The 24270-nt window shown below is 44.3% G+C and overlaps 3 protein-coding genes and 1 long non-coding RNA gene across 8 annotated transcripts; 3 read left to right on the top strand and 1 right to left on the bottom strand.

Moving 5' to 3' along the window:
* The first annotated feature begins 637 nt into the window (after positions 1–637).
* LOC136195203 (uncharacterized) lies at positions 638–9771 on the top strand. Of its 2 annotated transcripts, none has more exons than XM_065984485.1 (21): positions 638–843; positions 905–1043; positions 1175–1285; positions 1339–1659; positions 1711–1984; positions 2042–2148; positions 2196–2377; positions 2431–2548; positions 2605–2751; positions 2805–3847; positions 3903–4380; positions 4437–4745; positions 4796–5095; positions 5152–5442; positions 5495–5758; positions 5819–6136; positions 6192–6809; positions 6858–7166; positions 7217–7501; positions 7567–7938; positions 7993–9771. In XM_065984485.1, the coding sequence occupies exons 2-21, from the start codon at positions 1013–1015 to the stop codon at positions 9558–9560; spliced, it is 7446 nt and encodes a 2481-aa protein (XP_065840557.1). In that variant the 5' UTR covers positions 638–843; positions 905–1012; the 3' UTR covers positions 9561–9771. The 2 variants fall into 2 exon arrangements, with proteins under 2 accessions (XP_065840557.1, XP_065840556.1); XM_065984484.1 differs by having other exon boundaries at positions 894–1043.
* A 156-nt stretch (positions 9772–9927) lies between these two features.
* Positions 9928–10895, top strand: LOC136195228 (uncharacterized). 2 transcript variants are annotated; one of them, XR_010671842.1, is made up of 4 exons: positions 9928–10370; positions 10436–10509; positions 10558–10639; positions 10685–10895. It is a non-coding gene; the product is annotated as an uncharacterized lncRNA (long non-coding RNA). The 2 variants fall into 2 exon arrangements; XR_010671841.1 differs by having other exon boundaries at positions 10558–10895.
* A 2197-nt stretch (positions 10896–13092) lies between these two features.
* Positions 13093–15229, top strand: LOC136195221 (uncharacterized). 3 transcript variants are annotated; one of them, XM_065984526.1, is made up of 12 exons: positions 13093–13286; positions 13373–13460; positions 13520–13561; positions 13611–13868; positions 13916–13994; positions 14063–14142; positions 14190–14378; positions 14430–14553; positions 14603–14674; positions 14728–14834; positions 14893–15032; positions 15087–15229. In XM_065984526.1, the coding sequence occupies exons 1-4, from the start codon at positions 13247–13249 to the stop codon at positions 13840–13842; spliced, it is 402 nt and encodes a 133-aa protein (XP_065840598.1). In that variant the 5' UTR covers positions 13093–13246; the 3' UTR covers positions 13843–13868; positions 13916–13994; positions 14063–14142; positions 14190–14378; positions 14430–14553; positions 14603–14674; positions 14728–14834; positions 14893–15032; positions 15087–15229. The 3 variants fall into 3 exon arrangements, with proteins under 3 accessions (XP_065840598.1, XP_065840597.1, XP_065840599.1); XM_065984525.1 differs by having other exon boundaries at positions 14063–14206; positions 14260–14378; XM_065984527.1 differs by lacking the exons at positions 14430–14553; positions 14603–14674; positions 14728–14834; positions 14893–15032; positions 15087–15229 and having other exon boundaries at positions 14190–14206; positions 14260–14270.
* A 5581-nt stretch (positions 15230–20810) lies between these two features.
* On the bottom strand, positions 20811–23814 carry LOC136195430 (uncharacterized). The gene is made up of 10 exons (XM_065984754.1): positions 23262–23814; positions 23069–23214; positions 22839–23021; positions 22647–22791; positions 22403–22595; positions 22294–22347; positions 22154–22216; positions 22028–22102; positions 21801–21976; positions 20811–21746 (listed from the first exon to the last, which is right to left on the bottom strand). Exons 1-10 carry the CDS (start codon positions 23812–23814, stop codon positions 20917–20919), a joined length of 2418 nt encoding a protein of 805 aa, XP_065840826.1. The 3' UTR covers positions 20811–20916.
* Between the last annotated feature and the right edge of the window lie 456 nt (positions 23815–24270).

Genomic DNA, 24270 nt, shown 5'->3' with positions numbered 1-24270 from the left:
AAGTCGTGAAGAAGAAAGTGAAATTTTCGTCGTCGCAGAGTTACGAATGCCTGCAAAATTTTTCGTAAACCGGCATTCCAACATCGGGAGAAAAAACGTTCGAAATCCGTCGCACATGCACATCAATCGAGCGAACAACTTATCTCGAGAACAACCCTTTCAATGCATGCACACATAAGCATATGTAGTAGGCATGCAGTGTCACGCATTGCTCAGCCTGTTGTCCGGTCTAACGCGCGCGCGTATCCCTACCAGCAGGACGCATCTGACAGCACGTGACCTGGGCGTTCCTTCAACCAGCCAATCGTCGACCAGCATTACGCATTCTTCTCCAGTAGGAATGCGTAATGCTGGTCGACGATTGGCTGGCTAGAGGAACGCCCAGGTCACGTGCTGTCAGATGCGTCCAGCCTGTTGGTAGGGATTCGCGCGCGCGCTAGACCGGACAACAGGCTGGACCCTCGAGCCTACGCATTGCTAGAGTCATTTTTAGATAGTGAATGTTATTGGTGGTTGTAAGGAGCTAGACTATAGTGCCCTTTCCCCCTGCAGGCTATATAAGTCACAGGAAGGGCGTCAACGACTTCCAAACAATGACCTAAACTAATAATATTTGTGAAACCGTATAAGATATCAGAAGAGACTCGACGCGCGTCGAAGAGAAGACCTTAGTAGCTATTTCGGCTTAATATAACGGCGTGCGGATATCTGACGTTTTTTCATATAGGCATATATATATAACTTGACGTAGTCATTTGTGTGTCTAACCTGACTCAATTAGAGGGGGAAACGATCGACGTCTGCTAGTCATATCCTTACCGTCCTCCCGAACCGCGGCCACGCGTAATTCCGCTCTCCTGATTAGACAGTCGCGTCACGTTTCATTTCTATAGTTCGTCTCTAGTGAGCTATAGCCCCGCTCTTCTCAACCGATTGGGAAGGGAAAATAGAAGTCTAAGCGAACTTGACTATACCGCGTGAAGCGTTCAACATTCCACGTGCGATCCAAGTCATGGTCAAGCGAATAGGATTTATCATCGAAGGTGAGACACGCGAGGGATCGTATTACGTGGAGGCAAGGAAGCAAAGCTCTCCCTATAAACACTCCTAAAAATATTCATAGGATGCGTTCGATGCATACACGTGGCTAGCCATTATATCATTGTTTTGGTAGGACGAATGACTTTGTGCACTGTTCTCGTCTTCGCGTCGCTTCTCTGGTCGACGACTGAAACGGCAACAACGACGCCAGAGATTGAAACACCGACGACACTCGTGAAACGAGGTCGTGATGATTTAATTAATCTATAGGTTATTTCTTTACAAGCTTTTCTATAGTTCCTAGTCAACCGCCTGCTAATTTAACCGTCACTTCTCTTGATCCTTTCTTACATTGCAATAGCTGTATGAGCTGTATTCGCGTTGAATGGGATCCTCCTCCGGTGGAAGATCGCAACGGAAATGTCATTCTTTATGAAATACACTACGTTGGAGAAGAGTTTGATACGGATCTTCCTCCGGTTAACGTGAGCGGTGACGTTCATTCACGGACTCTAACTTGCCTGGAGGAATACGTGGTTTATGACGTCAAAATCCGGGCTTACAACCACGTTGGTCCCAGCCAATACTCCTCTGTTCAATCTGTTAGAACGTACGCAGGTTTGTACAGTAAATAGTCAGATAATCGAGATATTATTCAATAACTTTTAGTACCGCCTGCACGTCCAACGGATGTTTCCTTTCTAAACGTCACTTCAATTTCCGGCGTGGATGGTCGGGTTGATCTCAAAGTGACATGGTCTTTATCTCCAAGATATGTCAACGGGTTGTTCGCGGGATTTCGCGTTGGGTACCAATGTTCTTCCGATAACAGTTCAATGAACGAAGAGGTGCACGGCCAAACGACGTGTTGCCATGATTGTCGTCCTTTCGTTTGCGCTTTGGCGGAAAACATAACCGAACATGTGATCACCAACTTGACAAGGTTTTTTTGTTTCTTTTACTTCATCTCCTTGACGCTCTTACAGGGACTTTTTTCTAGTTACTCGTGGTACAACGTTTATGTTTATGCACTATCTAAAGACGAGTCATTAGGATATCTATACGTAAGCAATTGGACGTCGCACGTCGTTTTGACAGCAGAAAGCAGTAAGGCAAACTAAATGTACGCATTGTATTTAATTATTAAGTAATAGAACCGACCGGTGTTCCTCGGAATATGTCCGTGTTTGATATCCCCGGAGGAAAGGAGCTATTAGTGACGTGGAGCGAAATTTCGTGTACCGAAATCAACGGATTGTTGAAGGAATACGTCATTTACTATCAAAGAGAAAGCAATTCAACAGTGCTACATGGTACTGCATCTCCAGAGTCTAAAGTACAACCAATCCTCAACTAATAATCGTAATCTAACGTGCTTCTTATATATAGAATTTTACTATATCAAACTTGGAGCCTCTTAGCGAATATTCAGTGTGGATGCAAGCTGTCACAGGAGCCGGAGAAGGTCCTCTTACTTCCATAGTCAAAGCACGTACAGCTCAGCGAGGTAAGGCGTCTCTTTAATTAACAGCTACCTGGTAAGTTAGGTTTGTACGTTTTCAGTTTGCGAATGTTTTTCACCTGGATCGTTGAACGAAAATTGTAACCTGACAACCGGCCAATGTTCGTGTCTCGACGGCGCATTCGGACAGAACTGCGACACGTGCATTCGATCACTAAAACGATTTGATAGCATCACCGAATGTCTTGGTACCAATCATCTTTAGTTAGTTATTAACACTGTCATCTTGTTTTCTATACAGACGAAATTGACTATGCTCCTTTCAACTGCCTCTATCCTCCTCCGAGATGGCCACGTGGGTGCAGCGACGTGGCTCTACCGTCACCGGAGCCCACTCCTCTTCATGTCAGCGCCACAATAGTCTCTGGACACAGCGCTCTACGTGATTACGTCGACGTGTATTGGAACGGTTGGACATGCTTCTTCGACTGTCAACTAACGTACACGTGGAAAGTCTATGTTCTTGAGAATCAAAGCAGCTTTCTCCAGAAGCCGTCTCAATTTAGTAATTCCCATCGCATCAGCAGTCAGCCGGTTCCTCATCCTATTCAAATTCATCTTTCTTCGGGAATGAATGTGATTGAATTGACGGTTACTCACGATTCCTATACGCCACACGTCATTCGAAGTTACGTCTTGGTCGACAAAGCGGAAGGTTCTTCGGTTGCCTTATCGACTCGTCACAAGCTTCACTTCACGTCGACTAATAACTCACACTGGCAAACGAATCAAAATGGACGATATCTTAGTGTTAGCTGGGAAAATCACTTTTACAATTCGTACATCAAAACGAATCCGTCACTGCTATATCGCATTGAACGGCCTCAGACTGGCGACAACTTTATCGCATCGCCACTCTCATTCACCGGCATCCCAACGTATAATGACTCGGGAATCATGTCTTTCGAAGTGACTCTTTATCAGAACGACTCTCTAATTGCATCTCGAAATTTCACGGCTTTGGAACATAGCTATGCCTATCTTCATTCGAAGCTCTTTCAATCTGGCGAAACATTCCGAGTTAATATAACCGCAATTGATGTTTTTGGACACATGGCGCACAGTTCGGCGTTTTTTTACACGGACTTCAGTCATCCGTTAATCTCCAGCGTTAACGTGTGGAAACGCGAGCATAGTCCAATCAGAGATTTAGATCTTTGCTCGAAAGACGGAAATGAACCGGTGTACACTCTCGAACTGGCAGCAGTAGATGAAGAGAGCGGAATCGAAGCAGTTGAGTGGACGAGTTCAAGTGGAAGTGGCCAAATCGATCCGCAATATCAGGTGAGTTAATCTTTAGAATTTTTCTCTTGTAGTTAATTAATTGGATCTTGTTTAGTTACAATGTTTCAATCGCGACGAGTCTTGCTATTGCGCTCTCGACGGTGCGTGTCTTTCGAAAAGATTTACGTCGAAGCTTAATGGAATTAAGGCGTTTCACGGGCTTGACCTGTCTATTAGGGCAACTAGCCGATCTGGATTGAAATCCGAGTGGGTAAAACGTACAATTTCTGCACCAATGACAGCGACAATTTCTCCTACACTCGAACGCCTAACGTCAGCTAGTAAAACGATGAACGTTAAATGGTCTATGAACGACGACTCTTCAACGAGTTTTCTTGTGATTGCCTGTCGAAAGGATTTAGAAACAGCGAAAGAATGTGTCACTTGTTTCGAAGTCAGCGTTAACGGATCGCAGCGTGAAGCCGAGGTCAAGGGTTTGAGACCCGACACTTTTTATCGAGTTCAAATAGAAGCGTTTTACGGGAATAGGTCTGGGTTGAGTGCACCCAACGAGACGAAGACGCTAGAAGACAGTAGGTGTATTAATTAACTAGAGAGGATTTACGTTATGTAGGCAATTTTTGCATAGGTCCTGATGGGAGTCCCGTCGTTATTGCGGTTACGACTCGACCTAATAGAATAGCTGAGATCGCTTGGAAACCACCTGATCTATTTTATCGGAATGGCTTTATCACGAAGTACAAAGTAGAAGTCCAAATTAAAGAAGAAGGCCAGTGGATTTTGGCCCAACAAGAAATCGAGATCGACGCAAATCACAAGACCACAACGGTGAGCCTTCTACTTTCGGGACGAAAACATCGAACGCGAGTGAGCGCGGAAACGGCAATTGGCCCCGGGCCAACGTCATCTTACTACGACTTCACCACTCCAGAAGACGGTGAGAAGAATACATATGATTTTCCCTCTACAATTAATAATCAATTGTAGTTCCCGATGTGCCGCCGTCCAATGTTTCGCTGACTGACGCTACGAAAAGCAGCGTTACGATTTCTTGGAATGCGATACCTAAATATAGTCGTAACGGCGTCCTTCGCGAATACGTCGTCACATATGTCGCTCCGAAGGGCGACGAGTCGGAGAAAACTGTTGAGGTGCATGGAACGGAAACGAAGGCTACGCTTACCGATCTTTTACCGTACACATCTTACGTCGTCAAAGTGAGCGGTAGAACGAACATTGGCCCTGGACCGGTTAGCGACGATCTTATCGTGCAAACAAGCGAAGGCGGTATAGAACGACAATTTTATTTATAGATAATTTCATTTTTGTTTAATTTTATGTAGTTCCTGGGCCGCCTTCATTAGAACGAGCTGACGCTTCGAGTGTGACGGCGATCTCAGTGAGCTGGAAGGCGCCGTCGAAACCTAACGGCAGGATATTGGACTATCGCTTTTTTGTATTATACTCGTCGAATCGTGACTCTGTTGCCAATATCACGGTTCAAGGAAACGAGAGCAACGCAATGTTGACAAACCTTGCCGAAGGAACCAACTATTCAACATACATGCGGGCGAGAACGTCGCAGGGACTAGGCGAACGGACCGAAGCCGTTTACGTCGTAACTTTGAAGCAAAGTTAGTCAATAAGTTGTTTACTTTTTATTATATACTCATGCGTCTGTTTTAGTTGTTGGTGCTCCACGTGAGTTGAATGCAACGTCTAACACGCCGGATAGCATTTTAGTGTCGTGGCTTGCTCCGTTGGTTGGCAACAACATCTCGCGCTACATAATCATGTACGTTGGCGCTGATGATGAGAAGCAGAACGTAACGACGAAAAATGAGTCTTACGTACTCACGGGTTTGTCCCCATACACTTACTATAAAATTGAAGTGAAGGCCGAAGGTGGTAATGCAAGTGCCGTCACAGTTGCCTATACACTCGAAGGAAGTACGTGTCGCAGCAGGGGGTTAATAATAATGTAGACGAATAATATTTTCTTTGTCACAGCTCCCGGGCCGCTTGAATCGTTTCAAATTTCTGACGTGGATGAGTCGTCTGCCATTCTCGAATGGGAGCCGCCTAGTTCTCCAAATGGTCGAATAGCTTATAGATACCATATTACGGAAACGGCAACGGGATTTGCACAAGACGTGGATCTGCTCCCCGGCCAACTCGACTTACCTGTTCGCCGATTCTTTCGATGGAAAGTCTCAAACTTGACGGGATACACAGAATATCAGTTCTCCATGCGAGCCTTTAACATTCTTCACAATCTCAATGTAGGTCCTAGGTCGGAGCTACTTGTCGTTGCAACCAATGAAGGAAGTAAGATCTAGTGACAATGTTGATTACTTTTTGATTTGATTTGGGGTACATTTAGAGCCGGGTCCTCCTGATGCCGTTCGTGTATTTGCAACGAGAAAAGCGACGCTAATTGTCTCGTGGTCTCCGCCGAAGAAACCCAACGGCATTATAACTGAGTACGAAATCGCCACGCAGTGGGCCAACAAAACGGGAACGCCAAAAACGTTAAGAATCATTCATGTGAACAATCCAAAGGCGCGTTTTCAAAACGTAGAAGGACTGCAGTTCCCTGTAAATTATTCCGTCATTGTACGAGCAATCACGTCGTCGGGAGAGGGAGCGGCTAGCGAGCAGATATTCGAATTTACAAAACGTCAAGATGTTGGTGCTTTGGCACCGCGCAACGTTACTCATACGAATCTTACGTCGACGTCAGTAACGTTAATTTGGGAACGACCGTTGCAGGACCAGGATCTGCTGAACTATACACTTAATGTTAAACAACTAGACGAACCTATTAAACAACTAGACGAACCTATTTCATCTGGGCGAGTTGTCAACAAAAATGAGACTAGTGCAACTGTTGAAGAATTGCCGCCCAATACGCTTTTCTCTGCTAAGATTGTTGCCGGTTTTTTGGATGATTCGCTCGAAGGCGACTCTGATCTTCATCTCTTTCAGACGCCTCCATCTGGTAAGATAAGTATTTTTAAATATATGGATTCTCTAAGTGGTTGTTTAGCTCCGTCGTCTGCTCCGCGTAATTTCACTGTTAGTCGAACGGAAGAAAGCTCGACGCTTCTTCTGAGTTGGATATCGGTTTTGAAATCTAATTTGAACGGCGCGCTGTGCCACTACGTCGTACGGTACTCTCCGGAGAATAGCTCCAAGGTCGATTGGCCTGAAAAAGAAATTGAAGCTGGAAATCACGAAACGCTGCTTACGGAACTAGCGCCCTATACCCAGTATTACGTAGAAATCGCTGCAAGAACGTGTAGTGTCAATGGGATAGGTCCTTACGCTTCCGGAAGAAACAGAACTGGAGAAGGAGGTTTGTTATTTATTTCATTCGTTTAATTAAATAATCAATTCTTTTACAAGTACCTAATAAACCTGACGTTTCTTTGGTTGGGCGAAATTCGACGTGGATAAAAGTCAATTGGACTGTCGAGCCTAATGGAATTCTATTTCGAGTGGACGCAAACATATCGTCTGATCAAGACATATCGTCTTATCAAGGTGACGTCTACAATACTTCAAACGTGACTGGCGAAGCGGAATTCTTTGGTCTGGAGCCTTATCATCCCTATACCGTAAGTATTCGAGCGTACTCCGGGCGAGGAGCGGGTTTGCCTAGGACTCTACCTGTTTTCACTTGCGGTGAAGGTACGCATCGGCTCACATAACAATTGGATGTACGTTGTTTAATTAATTAATATCGTTTGTCACAGCTCCTCGGTCTGCGGCTCTCAATCTTACTTGCGAACTTCTTGGCGATAATGGGAATGAGATTCGATTGAATTTGAATTACACCGACATTTCTATGTCTGACTGGCGTGGTGAACGTCAGGGATACCGTGTCAATTTGTTCAAAGCAAACGAAACGGGCGCTGGTCGAGTCGATAGTGATACTACCATGCACGTTGGAAAATCGGTTGGCGAATCAAATATCTTAGACTTATCAAAGTTTGCGATTGACCTCGACCATCGGTACATGGTAACTTTGGAGGCTGAGAGTGACTCTAAGTGCAATGAAAAGAACACCGGTCCGACAAGCGATTCTTGCTCATTTTTTATTCCAAAGCCTCCTGAAACACTACCAGGTAAAACTTGGACAGCGTTATTTCTTACTCGCTCTTATACACGTGATAATTTAGACACTGGTGACAACACCATGACAATGGTTATTATCATAGCTTCTTCGGTAACAGCGCTGTTAATCATCGTACTTGTGATTGTTATTGTCTGCGTGCGAATGAGACGTCGTCAGGCAAAATTGGAAGTCATTCGGCTACAAGAATTACAAAACCAACGCCAAATTCACTGGCTCATGACCTGGCCAACGTACGACGAATTCCAATTCAGCAAGGAACGTCTCAAAATGGAAGATGAACTCGGCGAAGGTCAATTTGGAAAAGTCTATTTTGCCTGGGCAAAGGGAATCGTCAAAGGCGAAGAGCAAACGCGAGTTGCAGTGAAAACAATGAAGCAGGGGTCGTCGCAAGAGACGGCCGAAGATTTTCGAAAGGAAATGGAAATCATGATGGACTTTGATCATCCAAACATTGTCCGTCTTCTGGGAATCTGCACGCGTGACGAACCCCTCTATCTCATCACTGAACTCATGAAACACGGCGATTTGAAGGCCTACATTCGAAAGGCGCGTCCCAACGAGACGCATCCGCGTTCTCTTCTGTCCATCGTCCAACTGGTGGACATCGCCGCTCAGGCGGCCGCCGGCGTCGCCTATCTCGCCTCGCGTTTGTTCGTTCATCGCGATATCGCCGCACGAAACTGTCTCGTCGGCGAAAACAATAATCAATTATCAGTGAAAGTTTCCGACTTTGGAATGGCAAGAGATATTTACCAAGAAGAGTATTATCGTCGTAAAGGCGGTACGATGCCTATTCGATGGATGGCCCCAGAAGCGATAACCGACGGGAAATACACCGTCGAATCAGACGTCTGGTCACTAGGCGTTCTTCTATGGGAGATCTTCGTCTTTGGGTATCAGCCGTATTTTGGTAAGAGCAACGAGCAAGTGATCGGTGGAATTCTTCAAGGTAGCTTGAGTTTGGAGCGTCCTTCGCTGTGTCCCAAGTCCGTGTATCAGTTTATGCTTCGCTGCTGGGAGAGAGATCCGTCGGATAGAATCAAGTCGAGTGACGTGGCGAACGCTTTGCAAGCTATGAGTGATATGGGCGACATATCTGCGGGTCATTTAGATATGTCGTCGACCGAATCGAAGTCGGAGGATTGCACGCCTATGAGTTCTTTTACTCCTCCCAACTCCAAATTTGAAGAACAACCTTTATTGCCTCGGTCGAATAACGCTTACTACTTGGATATGAATGGCGGCACGGCTCCTTCGAATAAGAATGTGCCGTTGGCAGGCACCAGTTACGTCAACGCTGCGGCGCAGGATTTGTCCAATATTGCGTCGACCCAATCGAAGATGCCCGTTGAAGACGATTGCACGCCAATGAGTTCTTTCGCTCCTCGTGGCGCCATGTTAGATCCTATGAATAAAGAAGAAGTTTCCTTGCCAGATATCATTTCTATGAATGATGGCAATCCTTTGCGTGATGCGCCCGCGGAGATGAAAGAGAAGAAGAAAGAGAAGAAATTGTCATCTCAGAAGTCGACTACTTACGTGAATGTAATGGCCAGCACAGAGGACTTGGACTCTGCAACCCAAACAGGTAAGGATGATCCTAGTGCTTGAAAATCAGCCGTGCACGGGTGTTTCGTCTGAGCTGACAACATTACTTGTAGAAGGTCATAGTTGACCCTGCATACGACAGCAAAAATCGTTAGATAAAACATTTCATTCTTTCAGGTGTTTTAGACAGTGTTCGGATTTTTTGTGTATTTGTGTTTTTTTTTAGATAGTAAATAATACTGTATAATGTTCCGTCAATGCGTGCTTAAAACGATGTCAAAATTTGGGCTTTTTTTGATAGTGTTCCTGGATTCCTTAGAAGTAGCAGCGAGTCAGAAAGAAATGTTTCAGTTTTGTACCGGTTAAACTCCATGTCCGGGTTCTTTTAAATTCCCGTTTGTTCTACAAGCTGCTACGTGTTTTTCCGTCTTTTTAGCCCGTTTGGCAATTGCGATTGCTTCGATGCGGCATTAAAAAGGTCTTAGCTTGTTTCTACAGCATTGGCTGGCCGAGCTATGCCTTCGTTCTACTTCTTTCTCGTTCTCGACTTCGAAGCGACGTGCGTCGAGCATCGAAAGATCGTTCAAAGCGTCTACCAGTCATCTAGCGAGATCACCAAGGCATTTTCGTTGCAGGAGATCGTCAAATTCCCCGGCATTCTCCTCAACTCAAGATGTCTACAAAGACTTTCTTCAGTTTTTGTCCAACCGACAGCAAATCCAATTCTCACGGAATTTTTGCGCAAAGGTAATCATTAGACTGATAGTCTTTCTTCTTTTGATACCTAGGAAAGATCGCAAAAAAAATTCCTATATCATTGTCTTTATTTCGGAATGACATTGCCACTTCTGGGTTTTTGTGGCTTTCATGAACGTAACCAAAAATATAATAGCTTCTTTGTTGCTAGTGGTCATTGTTTCGTGTTCCATCTGCATTAGCTGATCCTGAGTGCACAGGAGGCGATCGTGCGTCCGTTGTAATTTTGTGCCGTCGTCGGGTATTCAACTTCGAAGTAATAAGCACTCTTATTTGATGCGTTTGAATGACCTCATACCTACAGACGGACGCTCCTCCTCCAATGTCCGTGGCATCAGCATCTATAGGTTAGGTTCAGCCTTACCGTACTACCAAAGGACTCTTAGGTATTTGAACGAGATAGAATCTAAATCTTATCAATGGAATCTTAGGTATTTGAACGAGTAGAGATTCTCGATCCTACCATAGGACTCTTAGGTATTTGAACGAGTATAGATCCTCAGCTAATCCAATTCTTACAAAACTCAAACGTACTGACTAGACTGTTGGTCTTTCTTTTGATACCTGGGAAAGATCGCCCAAAATTTATTAACTGTTGTCTTCATTTCTGAATTCTGTAACATTCCGGTTTTGTGGCTTTCATGAACGTAACCGAGAAATGATTGCATCCTTTGATAGTGGTCATATTTTCGTATTCCGTCTGCATCAGCTGATCCAGAGTGCACAGTAGGCAATTGTCCCGCTCTTTTTGACTCAAATTCAAAATGACGTAGTCAGGTCAGCGACGAAAAATTGTCGTTTGAGTAATCACTGTTATTTGATACGACTGAATGAACTTCTACCTACCTACAAACGGACGTTCCTCCTCCAACGTCCGCGTCATCAATTTGAAAATCAGGTTCAGCCTTATACTGTAGGTGAGGGCGTTTCCCAATGACATAGAGCGTTTTGAGGTCGGCGCTGCTACTCTACATACCGTTACATATCTCCTCGTAGACTTTAGACAATTTTTGGTGTCGCCACAAAGTATCACATTAATTTTGTAACTGATCACTGGGGCAAAGTCTATTGTTTAGAATAAGCAGCGCACGTGAGAGACTGACATTTTGCACTATATACTGTTTCAATGATCAAATTGATTGATGTCGAGTTCTAGATGACGACAATGTCTACTGGTCCGTTCCTTCTGATCTGCGACGTCACCTAACGGCGTTGGATTTGGAACGCCAACGCTATAGGCAACAGTGATTCAGTTAACCAATATAGGGGCTCATTGAGTAACCCTGTAACTGCGACATGATCATCTACAACTAACTGGATCATTCGCTTTGAAATTCATTCAAAAATCTACGTCAAGAATGTAATAACTTAGCACAACCTCACTCTAATGCGACTTCAATCAAAAATTGGTCGCGATCTTTAGTTCAGAAAAAGACGAGGCAAAACATTTCAGTTGCATCTCTTTGAGCTGGCAGTGAAATTAATTAGGCGAATGAGCACTTTAATTCACTGTTGTCTTCTCGCACAGAAACTATCAATAGCAAGCAGCAAATTGTGATGATGTATCAACTAGAAGAAGATTTTGTTTAGTGATTATTTGTCAGGGCGCATGTTTTTGAAACCGGATGCCGTAGTTAGTTAAGAGCGTGGCCACGTACTCAAATTGCGCTCAATTTATTTCTTTAAATACGCACAGCGATTTTTACGGTATGTTCATGCCAAAATCTTATCTAACGTCACCAACATCCTTTCTTTCGTTCTTTTGTTGCTGTTCGTCTTTCCGAAAGTTCTGTTTGTCTTCGCCAACAAATTGTCTTTGACCATTTTCATCTTCGTAGCACGTTCAATTTTCATCCCCACCTGAAAATCAAACTCCTATTAGTCACTGTAAAATAATTGCTGTACGTACCTTTTCTGAATGCGTTCGTATTAGCGTTACCCGAGCTACACCGCGGGGAGGTTCGAACGCTACGTAGCTCATGGCAGCCACCGCAAGCGATGACCACCGGTTCCAAAAAGTGTCGGGCGAGTTTTAACCTCATAGGCCCCCTCAAGCAGTATCCGCCTGGATGAGTAGTCGGCCCCTAATACCGAATCCCCCGGCGCGACGATACCTGACCACATTGGTAAGCATATAGCTAAGAACCAGGGCTTCTGAGGAGGAGAGCGGCTGACCACCGTTTGTAGGAGTCGACAGGAAAGGACGTGCAATGCCTGAATCGAAGTCTCCTGAGCCAGATCATCCGCAATCTAATCGCGCCAATTGGTGAGATAAGTGCCGGCAACCAGACCGCTTGCGACACCCCCTCCGAGCCGTACCCACTCTGCTTAACGCAGGTCGTGCTCGTTTGGCAACAATAAGACGTATAAGCGATCTTTCCGCTCAGTGCGTGAACCGAGGCCGAAGCCCCCCATCGCCCTGCTTAGAGGCTCCGGCACGGGTTTAATCCGTGGGCCACGCTGATCCAACGATCCTGACTGCCCTTTTGCCAATCTCCCGAGCCAGTCCGTCAAGGATGAGACGCAGATTGCTCCGCGCCGCACCCACCCTAGGCCTCAACTGAAGGGAAATCGGTGTGCGCGTTGCTTTTGAACAGCGTAGCCCAACCCATTGCTCTCATTGGTCCGTCAAAGTCACGTGGTTTCACCTAGAGCTCTCATTGGTTTCTCTGAATAGGTGCGAAAATAGAAACCGGTTTCAATACCGGTTTGACTGTTGATTACATAATGATTATGGTCAGCAATTCTATTTTTAGCAATGAATGATGTAAGCTTTGTCGCCTCAAGTTCAAGATGGTGGAAGATGCCTCGTGGTCGCCTTTCTCTTCTAAATGGTTTCTTGTCTTACGTTTCGCGTAGATTGTCGTAGAACGGGCATTCGCGGGCTTGTCATCGAACGGGACATCGTACAACGAACGAACACGTGATTTCGTCGAATCGATGAAGAAGAAAGCGTGGCGTAGAAGACGAAAGCGCTCGACTTCGGCGCCGCGATGGCGTGGGAGCTAAAGACGAATGCAAACGACGACGAAGGTAAGCGTTCGGTCGATCGGGTGCCCTTTTTTCGCGATAAAAAAGGGGATCTCTCCACGCGGACTTCGCCGATCACTTTCTCCTAGTTTTTTCGCAGCGATGCACATCTAAGAAGCAAGAATCGATCGAGAACTCGTGCTCAAGATTGGAGAAACGGTGCAAGTATTCGACCAAGTAATGTTTTTCTCGATCTCTATCTCTTCGTAGCTCTCTCACTCTCTTGTGTACTGTAGGCAAAAAGGAGCGATAGAAGGCTACATACGGCAAAGCGAACGGTGAGCGATAAGGAAAAGAGCGACTTCTATTTTATCCGTTCTTTCCTAGGAGAAAGAAAAACGCCACGAAAACAAAATTATCGCGAATTTTCACCGCTCCGTTGCCTCTAGCAACGAGTACAACAGCAATTCGTTCCCTCGTCTTTCGCCACCTCGCCGGAAGTCAGTTTTCCGTTTCCGTGGCGACGACGATGACGTCGTTTGCGTCCGCACCGTCGCAGAAATTCCGTCGCCGTGACCATGACGACGCCCGAGAAGCAGTTACGTTCGAAACCGATTGAGAAGAACATCACGGCGTTCTGACTTGGTATGCTTCGGACATGAAGAGTATTTGGATGCTGATTTTTTTCTTAGGTTGTATGTACGTCTGATGCTTTTATTTCTCCGTGGAGAATCGCGATTTTGAGACCGTGTCACAGCACAGAATGTCATGGTAAGCGATCTCTTTATCAGTAATACGATCTCAATTTTATCGATTTTGTCATCACTACGACACTCTAGCCACAAGAGAAAGAGTTGTTCGGAAGCGTCGATGAATAATTGAGGTTGTGTCAACGATCACAATAGAAGCTCCAAAGCTGGTTGGTGAAAATCTGCGTGGCTTTCAAACTGAGCTTATTCTGTTCAGACGGACTCATGAATCCTGTATGCTTGGGACATGAAGAGTACCGGGTATTTGGATTCTGATTTTTTCTTAGGTCATACGTACGTACGTACCATACGTACGTACGTACGTACGTACGTACGTACGTATGACGCTTTATTTCTCCGTGGGGAATTGCGTTTTTGAGACCATGTCACTGCACAGAATGTCATGGTAAGGAATCTCTTTATCAATAATACAGTATGTTCATTTTATTGATTTTAGATTGATTGTCTTTGTGGTGTCAATGACAACTACACTAGAAGCTCCAAAGCCCATTGGGACCAGAGAGAAAATCTGCGTGGCCTTCAGACTGACTTTATCCTGTTCAGACGGACTCACGTTTCAGGTATGCTTGGGATATGAAGGCTATTTGGATATTGATTATTTTTTCTTAGGTTGCACTTCTTACACGTTTAATTATCACTGCAGCTTTTCAACTGTCAGTCCATTCAGCACGGAGTATCATGGTAAATTGATTGATTTATCAATAGTACGTAGACGTTCTCAATTTTATCAATAGATTCTCCTGTTGCTGGTCGTTGGGCCGTTTCATAACCGCATCACGGACATATGTCTCACTGCGGCGGTCTCAACTCGCTTGCCGCACTGGTGAAACACCTTCCAACGGTAATTCAATATTTCCTCAAAAATTATATTGATTTTCTGTTTATGTCTGCTTTTCAAGGGACCCTATATTAATTACACTTCTCAAAGCGAAGCGACGACGCATCGAAACGAATCATTACGTCGCGTCACTTCAAAGCCCGTCGTTTTTACGTCGTCATTTCAGCGACAACAGCTTACTTCACTTAGAATACTTCAAAGGTGAGAGTAGGAGAATGTTTTTCCTCTATTGCAGCTATTTATGTATTTTTTAAGGTACTTGGAAAGGGTGAAAGCAAGCTGTGTGCTCTTCGTATTTGTAGTTAGCTAGTTCTTTTGTTTTTTTCTTGCATGCTCGGTATTGCACGTGAAGCTGAATGTTTTTCTTACGCCGCAGAACTGTAACCGTATCGCGTGAATAGAATAAACGTCTACGGCACGCACGACGACGACTCATAGCACATATAGAGAGAGATGACGTTTTTATTTCATATACCCGGAAATAACCCGGAAGTAGCTAAGACGAAATAAAAATTCCCCTCGCCTTTTTCATGCGGGAGGGGGCTTTGACCCAAGCCCCCTAAGGAGGAACAGTTCACCCATCTGTTCCGAGGGGTGCCTTTATTATATATCCCAAAGGCACAGGGAAAATGTATGCCAGCTGCCCTCATAAAATCAATAGGTAGGCAGGCATATTTTGCTGTAGGCGTCATTCTTCAGGAGAGGCTACCAATATAGATAGTAGCCTCGTCCGGAGATACACGCCTTGTGAGTGGGCAGTTTTCCAGCTCGGGGCCGCACAACCGCTTCAGCAGTTGATGTAGGCCTACCCAGGAGATGGGACAGTTTAGACGCTAAGGCCTCGTTATCCAGGAGGCATACAAGCAGTTTAGGAGACTGCATCTATGGAATAAAGATGCAAATCTCCGCAGTCCGGCAGATGGACCGACCCGTCATGCTGAGGACGTTGGGACCGCGGTCTACCTCTTCGTCACTTCAATAACTGAAAAAAATTAAAAATAATTAATATCAGCTCAAATGAATTGGCATAGAATAATTCAATACCATGACGTTAAAAAGGGCAGAAAAGCCCCACTGTTGATTCAGAAATAAAACTGTGAGCTATATCTAGTTTTTGGTTATCTATCTATCTAGCCTATCTATCCGCACAGATAAGTGAAAAAATTCATATACTGTATATAAAGGTCTCATATTTAATTTTTATATTTAGCAATCCTTTCAAAGTTTTCCTATAAAGACTTACATGTTTCCATTCACGCTTCAGGCCAATTCCTGCTCTCTGAGCGTCGAAAACTCGCTCCTGCTTCTGCTGCTCGCGTTTCAGCTTCCCAATTCGCTGGAGTTCATGTCTTCCACCGTTTTGAGCTCTAATACGAAACAAAAACGTCGGAGACTATGCCGGCGAGTTGATTCGGGTCTGGTGCGCCGTGATCGTCTTATTAAAACGCTAGAAGTCGCGAGATCTTTGGATTTAGAGCTTCTAGATCTCAGCACGCGGCGAAGGGGGCCTCTCGAGTCGATTCACGCGCTTGCCTACCTCCTCTCTTCATTTCTAATGAGCAGAACAGGACTTTCACGCAGAAAAGACGCTCATTTCTCGCGTCTTTGGCCAGTTGCATGAAAAAAGCGACTCACGTGACGATTAGCCTTCAGTAAAACCCCGGACTGATTTTTGGTCGTACGTGTGTATTCCTTTGACGTGATGGAAAGCAAACGCGCTTGGTCGCTAGTCATCTACATGAACCGTAATGTAAACGAAGAATATTTTTAATAAAAATTCTGTTTCAACACAAAACGTTCGAGTGAGGTGTACCGTGCAATCGTGTGGGGCTCGCGCAATACAGCGTTACGAAAGGCTTACAAGCGAGCGCTTGCAACCGAGCATTACGCTACATGGGATTAGCGCGAATCTCTGCGCGAATCTCTGCGTGGTTCTCGCGCAAAGGGGCACGCACGCGCCCATGCACCAAACCAGTTATACGCCGAGGATTCGCGGAAAACAGAAGACGCGCGCGCTTGTACACGAGTCCCTAAGCTAACCGATCATGCAACTCCTGTCTCCAGAACATGGAGCTCAGGAGAAAAAGAATGCAACAATTTATCATGCACAATATAAAAACCAGCACAATATAAAAACATGCACAAAAATACATTCTTTTTCAGTTATCTTCTATTCTTGATTCACCTACCATGTCAGTGAAAAGACACGATACAATGACAGAAAACGCTTACCTTTCCACAATGATACTTCAGCAAATTCTCGTACTCTAAAAAGAGAACAAAAATTATTAATCAGAAATTTTCATAAAATACTAGACTAAAAATTAATATTAATTACACCTAATAATAATTAAACCTGTAAAGAAAATAAAAACCTGCAAAAAACATAAACATGTGATAAAAGCCTGTAAATAAAAACCTGTAAAAAAAGAAACATGTGAAAAAAATAAAAACCTGTGGAAGAAATAAAAACCTGCAAATAAAAAAACCTACTATACTACCCTGAAAAAAGAAAAGCAGGAACTTGATAACAACCTAGATTACCTTATAAATCCATTGACCTAAAATAAGCCTATGTACTAATCAACCTAGATTACCTGAAAATCCACTGAATAATAGTCTAAAGCACGTAGCGGCTGCTAGCTAAGCACGTGAAGAGGAAAGGAGCTATAAGCCTACTACTCAAACCATCCTACCCTACTAGCAGCCACCAACTAAACCTTAGTGCATAGGGAGAGGACCCATGCAAACTAACGTAGTAATGCAAGCCAAGCACGTGAGGGAGGAAGTGCCATTACTGCATTATACCGATTTGTTGTCCCGCTACACTCTCTGCAACGTACACAATTGGGCTTCGTGCACTGCAATGACCACCAGCCCTCACTCGTGGACCCCAACCCGCCCTCGATTAGACTTTTGGAAATCAGACCTAATTGTTAGACTGTCGGAAATTTTTCTATGCCCACGAGCGTGGGCAGTGTCATCGCAGGCATTCGGCGCCGTGTACGTCACAGGGAGCCCCGCCCCCTAAGTGCACGCCTACACCAGTGGGGCCCCAATGGGTGACCTGTTTTGCGCTGACATGAGGCCTTCTTCTGCCTTTCTTCTTCGCTCTTTCGTCGCGAAACTAAAGAAAAAGAAGAAGGGAATGAAATGAAACGAAGTGCGAGTGCACGTGATGAGGGATCGACGAATGGCGAAAGGATTACGCGAGCCGCGGAGCGTCGTCACGTCCGCGATCCGTGTCACGTCGCCGCTCGTAGCGAAAAAGTCGCTGGAGAGCAGAAACATCCACGCGCGCGCTCTACGTCGTTCTCCGCGTTGAAACTGGACACAGGCATTGTCGCAACGCGACGCGCGGACGAAAAATGAACGGGGAACGTGCGCTTACCTATTGGCGTGTTTGAATCTGCGCTGCTTGAGCTGCAAAGAGGCGAAGAAGTCGATGCGATGAGCGTGCATCGAGCTGAGTCTTCTGAGAGTGTGGATTCAGACAAAGCCGGAATTCTACTACGGGACTCGACTAGTCGTCGTCACGTGATGAACTTTAATGGCTTTTTCTAACGCGAGAAAAGATTCGTCGTCGATGCAACTGACGTAGGAAGTTTATCGCGTAAGAGATTGCGTCTATCTAGTTGTTAGAAAATCGGGGCTCCATTGGGGAAAAACCGTCGATTAGAGGCATTAACTTCATTCAATTAGCTCTGAAGGTACGCAGGTGATTACGAACGATGACTAAGAAGCAGTATGACTAGTACGAGCGAGACAGAACTCTTTTTGGAGGTACGCCGTAGTATAAATCGACGTTCTGCCTTTCGCGATATCTTCGCACCCAAAAAAGACTCACTTATCTAAGCCTGAAAAACCTTAAAGTACTGCAACAAAACCTGCAGTGGCGCGCAATATTCGATTTGAGCTTAGAATCTATAAAATAGACGAGGACGTTCGTACACGTGGTTAGTACGTGTGGTTACCCACGTGTCATATCTCGTGCCGCCATGTAGCAAAGAAAGCGACGTCAGAATGAAGATCATTATAACAAGAAATACTCACACTTTATCGTTTCACGTAGATGCTCTTTGATTGCTATTACTTTATTTATTTTGTTTGATTTTTTATTGGCCACGTGCACAGTGCTCGTAAGACTCGTTTTTGTATATCACCTATCCATCCCTCTTTGCGAAGCCTCACTTTGGCCAGCGGATGTGGCTAGGAACCAAACTTAGAACCTTTCCTAAGACTTCTTGCGGATCACCGGACGTGACTGTAACAAAGGCGGCCTCCTATTCTACTACAGACGGCACAAGAGATGTACGTGCTTCTTACTCGTTGCTTTCCTGCTTGCAGTTGCGTTGGCATGCAGCTTTTTGGTCAGTTTGTAATTATATTGCATTTGCATGTTTTCTCCTCTCCATAATTCTTAATTAATCTACAGACTTCCTATGTTTATGCTTGGAAGCCCCGACACTGTTTACGTTCGTGTGTTTCTACGAAGAATTGGCTTTAGAAACGTCCTCGACAAGTCGTCGGATGTCTATTCTGTGCAGCGGCTGAATACAACGCCCCCTTTGGAGGTTTGGAAAATATAACAAGTGACAAAGAAAAGTTTTTTGACATAACGTTGTGGTTGCAGTGCATCAAATCCAGATGTGGCCAAATGTTGACCAGTGCATTCAAGGAGGAAAAAATTTGCGCCGGGGCTTTTCTCGAATCTGTCAGAGGCCTCCAATTGAGAGACAAAGCTTCATAACCGTTCGAGAGACAAGGAAAATTACGAATTAGACTTGCAAGTACGTCGTGTATAGCCACTCACGCAAGAGGATACTAATGATTTGAATTTTAGGCACTAATAACTGCTTAGCTATGAATGGCTTTGTATCATGCTTTTCCCTGGGCTCGGGGTCTCAGTGGACTGTAGAGTATCCCGACCTGGAGACATACAAAAGTGTGCATGTGGCACCAATTTTATGACACTGACGAAACGCTGTTTCCTTCAGCGATTTTTACATACGGTAAGAAGTAAACGCGTATATACAGGACAGTGTGATTCTTTCAATGCATAATTAATTAAGCAGATAGGAGTGCTGATTTCGTCACGATGCATTCAAACGTCGATGAAGAGTGTCTGAAAATACATTTCACCGGAAACGTGTTTATTGGAACCTGCGACAAAACTGACGTCAAGTCAGCGTTTGTATACAATGCTGACAGCAGACAACTGGCAGGCAAGATTTCTATTATTTAACTGCTATCGCTATTCAATTGAGACTGGCATTGCTGCTTTCTATAGACGCGCATTTATCATGGAAGAACTTTGCACATCTTCTGTCTTTTACGAAGCTATGGTGAGTTTCTACTGCCATTAGCTTCTTTCTGCTACTGAAAGTCAATAGCAGCCAACTTACGACGGCACCATGTGTGAACTCCACAAACGACGTCCAACTTCCAAACTATTCAATCAGTTGCTTTTTACAGTATAATGCCCCTTATAATAACAAAGCAATAAGAATTATTCGAGTTTTTTAGCTTCCGAGAAGAGGACCAGGGTAACATTGCATGCCGGGCTTTAGACAGGGCTAGCTGGTACGTATCGTCCGACGATCTTGTCGTTCGAGGAACAATTGTATGGACCAGCCAAGCTCCTTCAAGCCGCAAAGTTCGGATACTTATCGTTGTCAAAGACGGGTTAGGTTTGACTCGAGAAATGATTGGTGCCTACGCTGACAATACTGGTGAGACATATAGCGCAATACCGTCGTAAAACGTGCTAATTGTTCTTGAAAGGTTATTTAGCTGTGGAAATTTACGCGTTGACATCGTCACTGCTTAGGCAGCCGTTTCAGTCATTATATCAAATTGACCTAACTGTTGCTGGAGAGCAAAGCTCTCTACGCGAACCCTTCCAATTAAGAAAACAAGGTGATGGAGATTCGCCGCTGAGACTTTAGAAGTCTAATAGAAATAGAAAACTCCCTAAAAATCCGAGACAAAGAAGACATGAAACAAGTACCAAAACTACGAATATAAAAGTCTAGAGAAATGCCGGGGAAACATCAAAGAAAGGAAACAAAGTACACATAAACGTTCAATCGATAGATATTTTTTGGAGGATAACCATATGAGTGTCTCCCTCAAAAACAACACTAACTATTCGCTTTGCTGTGAGAATGTCTTCAGCTGTTAAACCCCTTTCATTTTCAACAAAATTAACTTTTAGCGTTTCGAAGCACCTTTGAGCTGACATTCGATTGGCGGGATTACGACCAATCAAGCGAGAGCAAAGCATGAATAAATCAGGACGACTAGCAAGAGCATCAAGCTGAGTCTGCCTCTCTTCTGGAATAGGACCCACACCCGTGAAGATCTCAAGTAATGACACGCCCACGCTGTACACGTCACTATTCAACGTGCTCGAAGTGGCAGGGCTGCCAGACTTAGGTAACCTTTCTGGAGCGAGATAAGGAGGGCTCATTGGACCAGCGGACAGAGAACTCTCGATAATATGAGCCGCTCCCAAGTCGCCCACTTTTACCTTCATATCTCTCGTGACGAGAAGATTTGACGGACGAATGTCGCCGTGGACGTAGGGTCGAGGACGAATCTGATGAAGATACGATATACCTGACGTTATATCCATGGCAATAGACAGCTGCTCGTAATTGGTCAAATAGGATCCGGATGCGTGGGCGGCGTCGATGACTTCACTGACGGATCCTTCGAGTAATTCCATGACGATTTGGAGAGGAGATCCTTCGGTTATGACCGCTCCACATACGATCATTATATTGGGATGATGGAGTCGACTGCATACGAGGACTTCTCGTCGAAACATTTCCACGTTGCGTTGACTTGTGATGAGGTCGTGAATTTTCTTCACGGCCACTCTCATTCCGCGCCATTGGCCAACAGAAACGCCTTAGTGATATACGCAATATTAAATTTAAAGAAATAATTATTTATGACATTCACCTGCATAAGATCCTGAACCGAGGTTTTGGCTTGACAGGTGAACTTCGTCTGGACTAAGGTTCAACACGTCAGTGAACTCGTCGAGGCGTCGCTTCACCTCGTCACGAGATGCTTCAAGGGTTTCACAGCGTGTCAATGCAACACTACGTTGGCGTTGCGCTGACGTCAGTTCCTCCCTACGAAAGCAGAAACTTTTAAAAGTTATATTGTGTATTTTTCTTTGGAACCTGATGGAAGAAATTTGTTCGTCTTTACGACGCTGAGCCGAAGTTGCTTCTCTATGAACAGACGCTAATTCTCGCCTATAATTAAAAGATTTGAACCAAATTTATTTATTACTTTCCATAAATAACCTGATCTGTGCAATTTCTCCGTCTTTGCGCTCAACAAGACGATGAGAAGAGGTCAGTTCTTCTCTGAAAGCAAAAAATCACGTTTCGAATTAATTAAACAGTCGAAACAAAGATAAACATTATTTACAAAATTAACTAACCTAATTTGAGTGTTTTCTTTTTGCAGGAGACTTTGGGCAGAAACCAGTTCATTTCTGAAAGACAAAAATTACCTTATACTTTACAATAGTATACAACATAATATATAACCTGATAGACGATTTTTCTTCGGTCAATTCAGAGCACCTTCGTCGCAAATGCTCGAGCTCGCGTTGCATCATTTCAATATCTTCTCTGTCACTTGGAAGTGAAAGACGCGGAGATGAAATTGTTGCACGAACTGACGCCCGTCCCGACGAGAGAATATCTCGTTTAATTTCAATGTACGGCACGTTCTTCACGTCTGCAAAACATGATTCATTGAACTTCCCAAAGTTAATTAGAATTTATTTACCAAGACAAAAGAAGCTTAAAATAGGCCTATATGACCAATCCCAATTAACACCACAACAGACGATGATGTCAGTAGTCTTGTCTTCGTTCTGCACACAATAACATGTGTGACACAAAACTTTTCCCAATTGTGGATCAACGTCCATCTTTACAAATAATCATTAAAAATTCAGTAAAAGAAAATTATACCAACCGGATATGCTTTGGAATTGTCACAATCCAGAATGTAAACATAGTCAGAATTTGTTTTGTCGACCATTTCACCACCAACGAGAAGAAAAATTGATTCGTCTTCAAATCCTTCTGTCACAAATTGACAAATTGTATGGTCGCGTCTTGGTGATGGTTTCACATTGAAATCAATGACTGTCCACAACTAAAAATAGTGGTAAACATATTAATTACTTAACTACGCAGGTTTACTTTGCGATTTAAATCTATTAAAATAGAGTGAGAATTCTCCACGTCACTTCCATGAAGTAATGCTCGATGCTCGTCAATGGTTGCCATGGCAGCAGCAACTAGTGGTTTTGGTCGTGTTCCACTTAATTCCAAATCCAACCACATTCCTAGTTTATATTTCAAATTAGTATAAATTGATATTAAATCGAGTCACCTTTTTCATTTCCCTCTTCAAGTTGAAATTCATAAATATCATTACTCCGATTGTCTTTATCCTGAGTTGCCCCAGACTGGAGTTGATCACGAGGAATCTTTTCGCTCAATCCCCCAAACATGATCATTCTTGATCCAATCGCGCACAAACAGCAGTATGAGCGTTCGTGCGGTTTCTTTCCTCCGATAGGCGTCCCTACTTCGATCCATTCCATTTTCTTCGGATCGAGACGATAAACGATTCCCAGGAAACGATCCTCTTCCGTGATTCCCCCGTATGAGTAGATCATCTTGTCGATGACAACACATCGTGCTCCCGCACAAGGTGGAGGAATCGTTTGACCTCGAGTCGATCGACGGATCCACTTCTTTTTCGCTCTTCGAACATTCATCACAAAGATTTCATTACGGGGAAAGAATTTTAATCCATCGACGCCACCGAAGAGATGAAGATGATCGTCGACCAACGCGCATTCATGAGAACCCCGTTTCTCGGGCCCGATGGTTTGAGAGTCGTCTTCGAGGGAATCGTTTTTGCGACGAATCCACGCCATTGATTCGTCAACCAGTGCGCACGCGCAGTAAAGTTTCAGCTTTTCTTTAGAAATCGAGACTTCTTCACTTTATCTCCACTTTATGCATCCTTCAATAAGACTGCGGTTGTCGATCGTCGACATGTTCTCTCTGGGAATCGAAAACGAGAAGAAATTCACGTTTCTTCGCGAAGAAACCGATTTTGAAGCGACGTCGTCAATCCTGCGTCGACGAAAAGGCTATCTAAAATACGATAAGTGAACAAAGAATGATGGCGAGCGACGACGACAAGAATCTGACGTGTGAGTGAGTAGAGAGAAGGAAAAGGGGGCCCCCTTTCCCTATCCTTTGTTTAATGAACGCATTATATTGGGGATGCTCTTCAAGCGGCATACGATGACGCAGAGGAAGAACGGCAGACATTTTCTGGAGCTATCATTATACATATATCGTTGCCTAAAAATAATGTGCAGAAT

This window comes from Oscarella lobularis, chromosome 14, assembly GCF_947507565.1.
Source record: "Oscarella lobularis chromosome 14, ooOscLobu1.1, whole genome shotgun sequence".
NCBI lineage: Eukaryota > Metazoa > Porifera > Homoscleromorpha > Homosclerophorida > Oscarellidae > Oscarella > Oscarella lobularis.
This window is presented reverse-complemented; position numbering and strand designations above follow the sequence as displayed.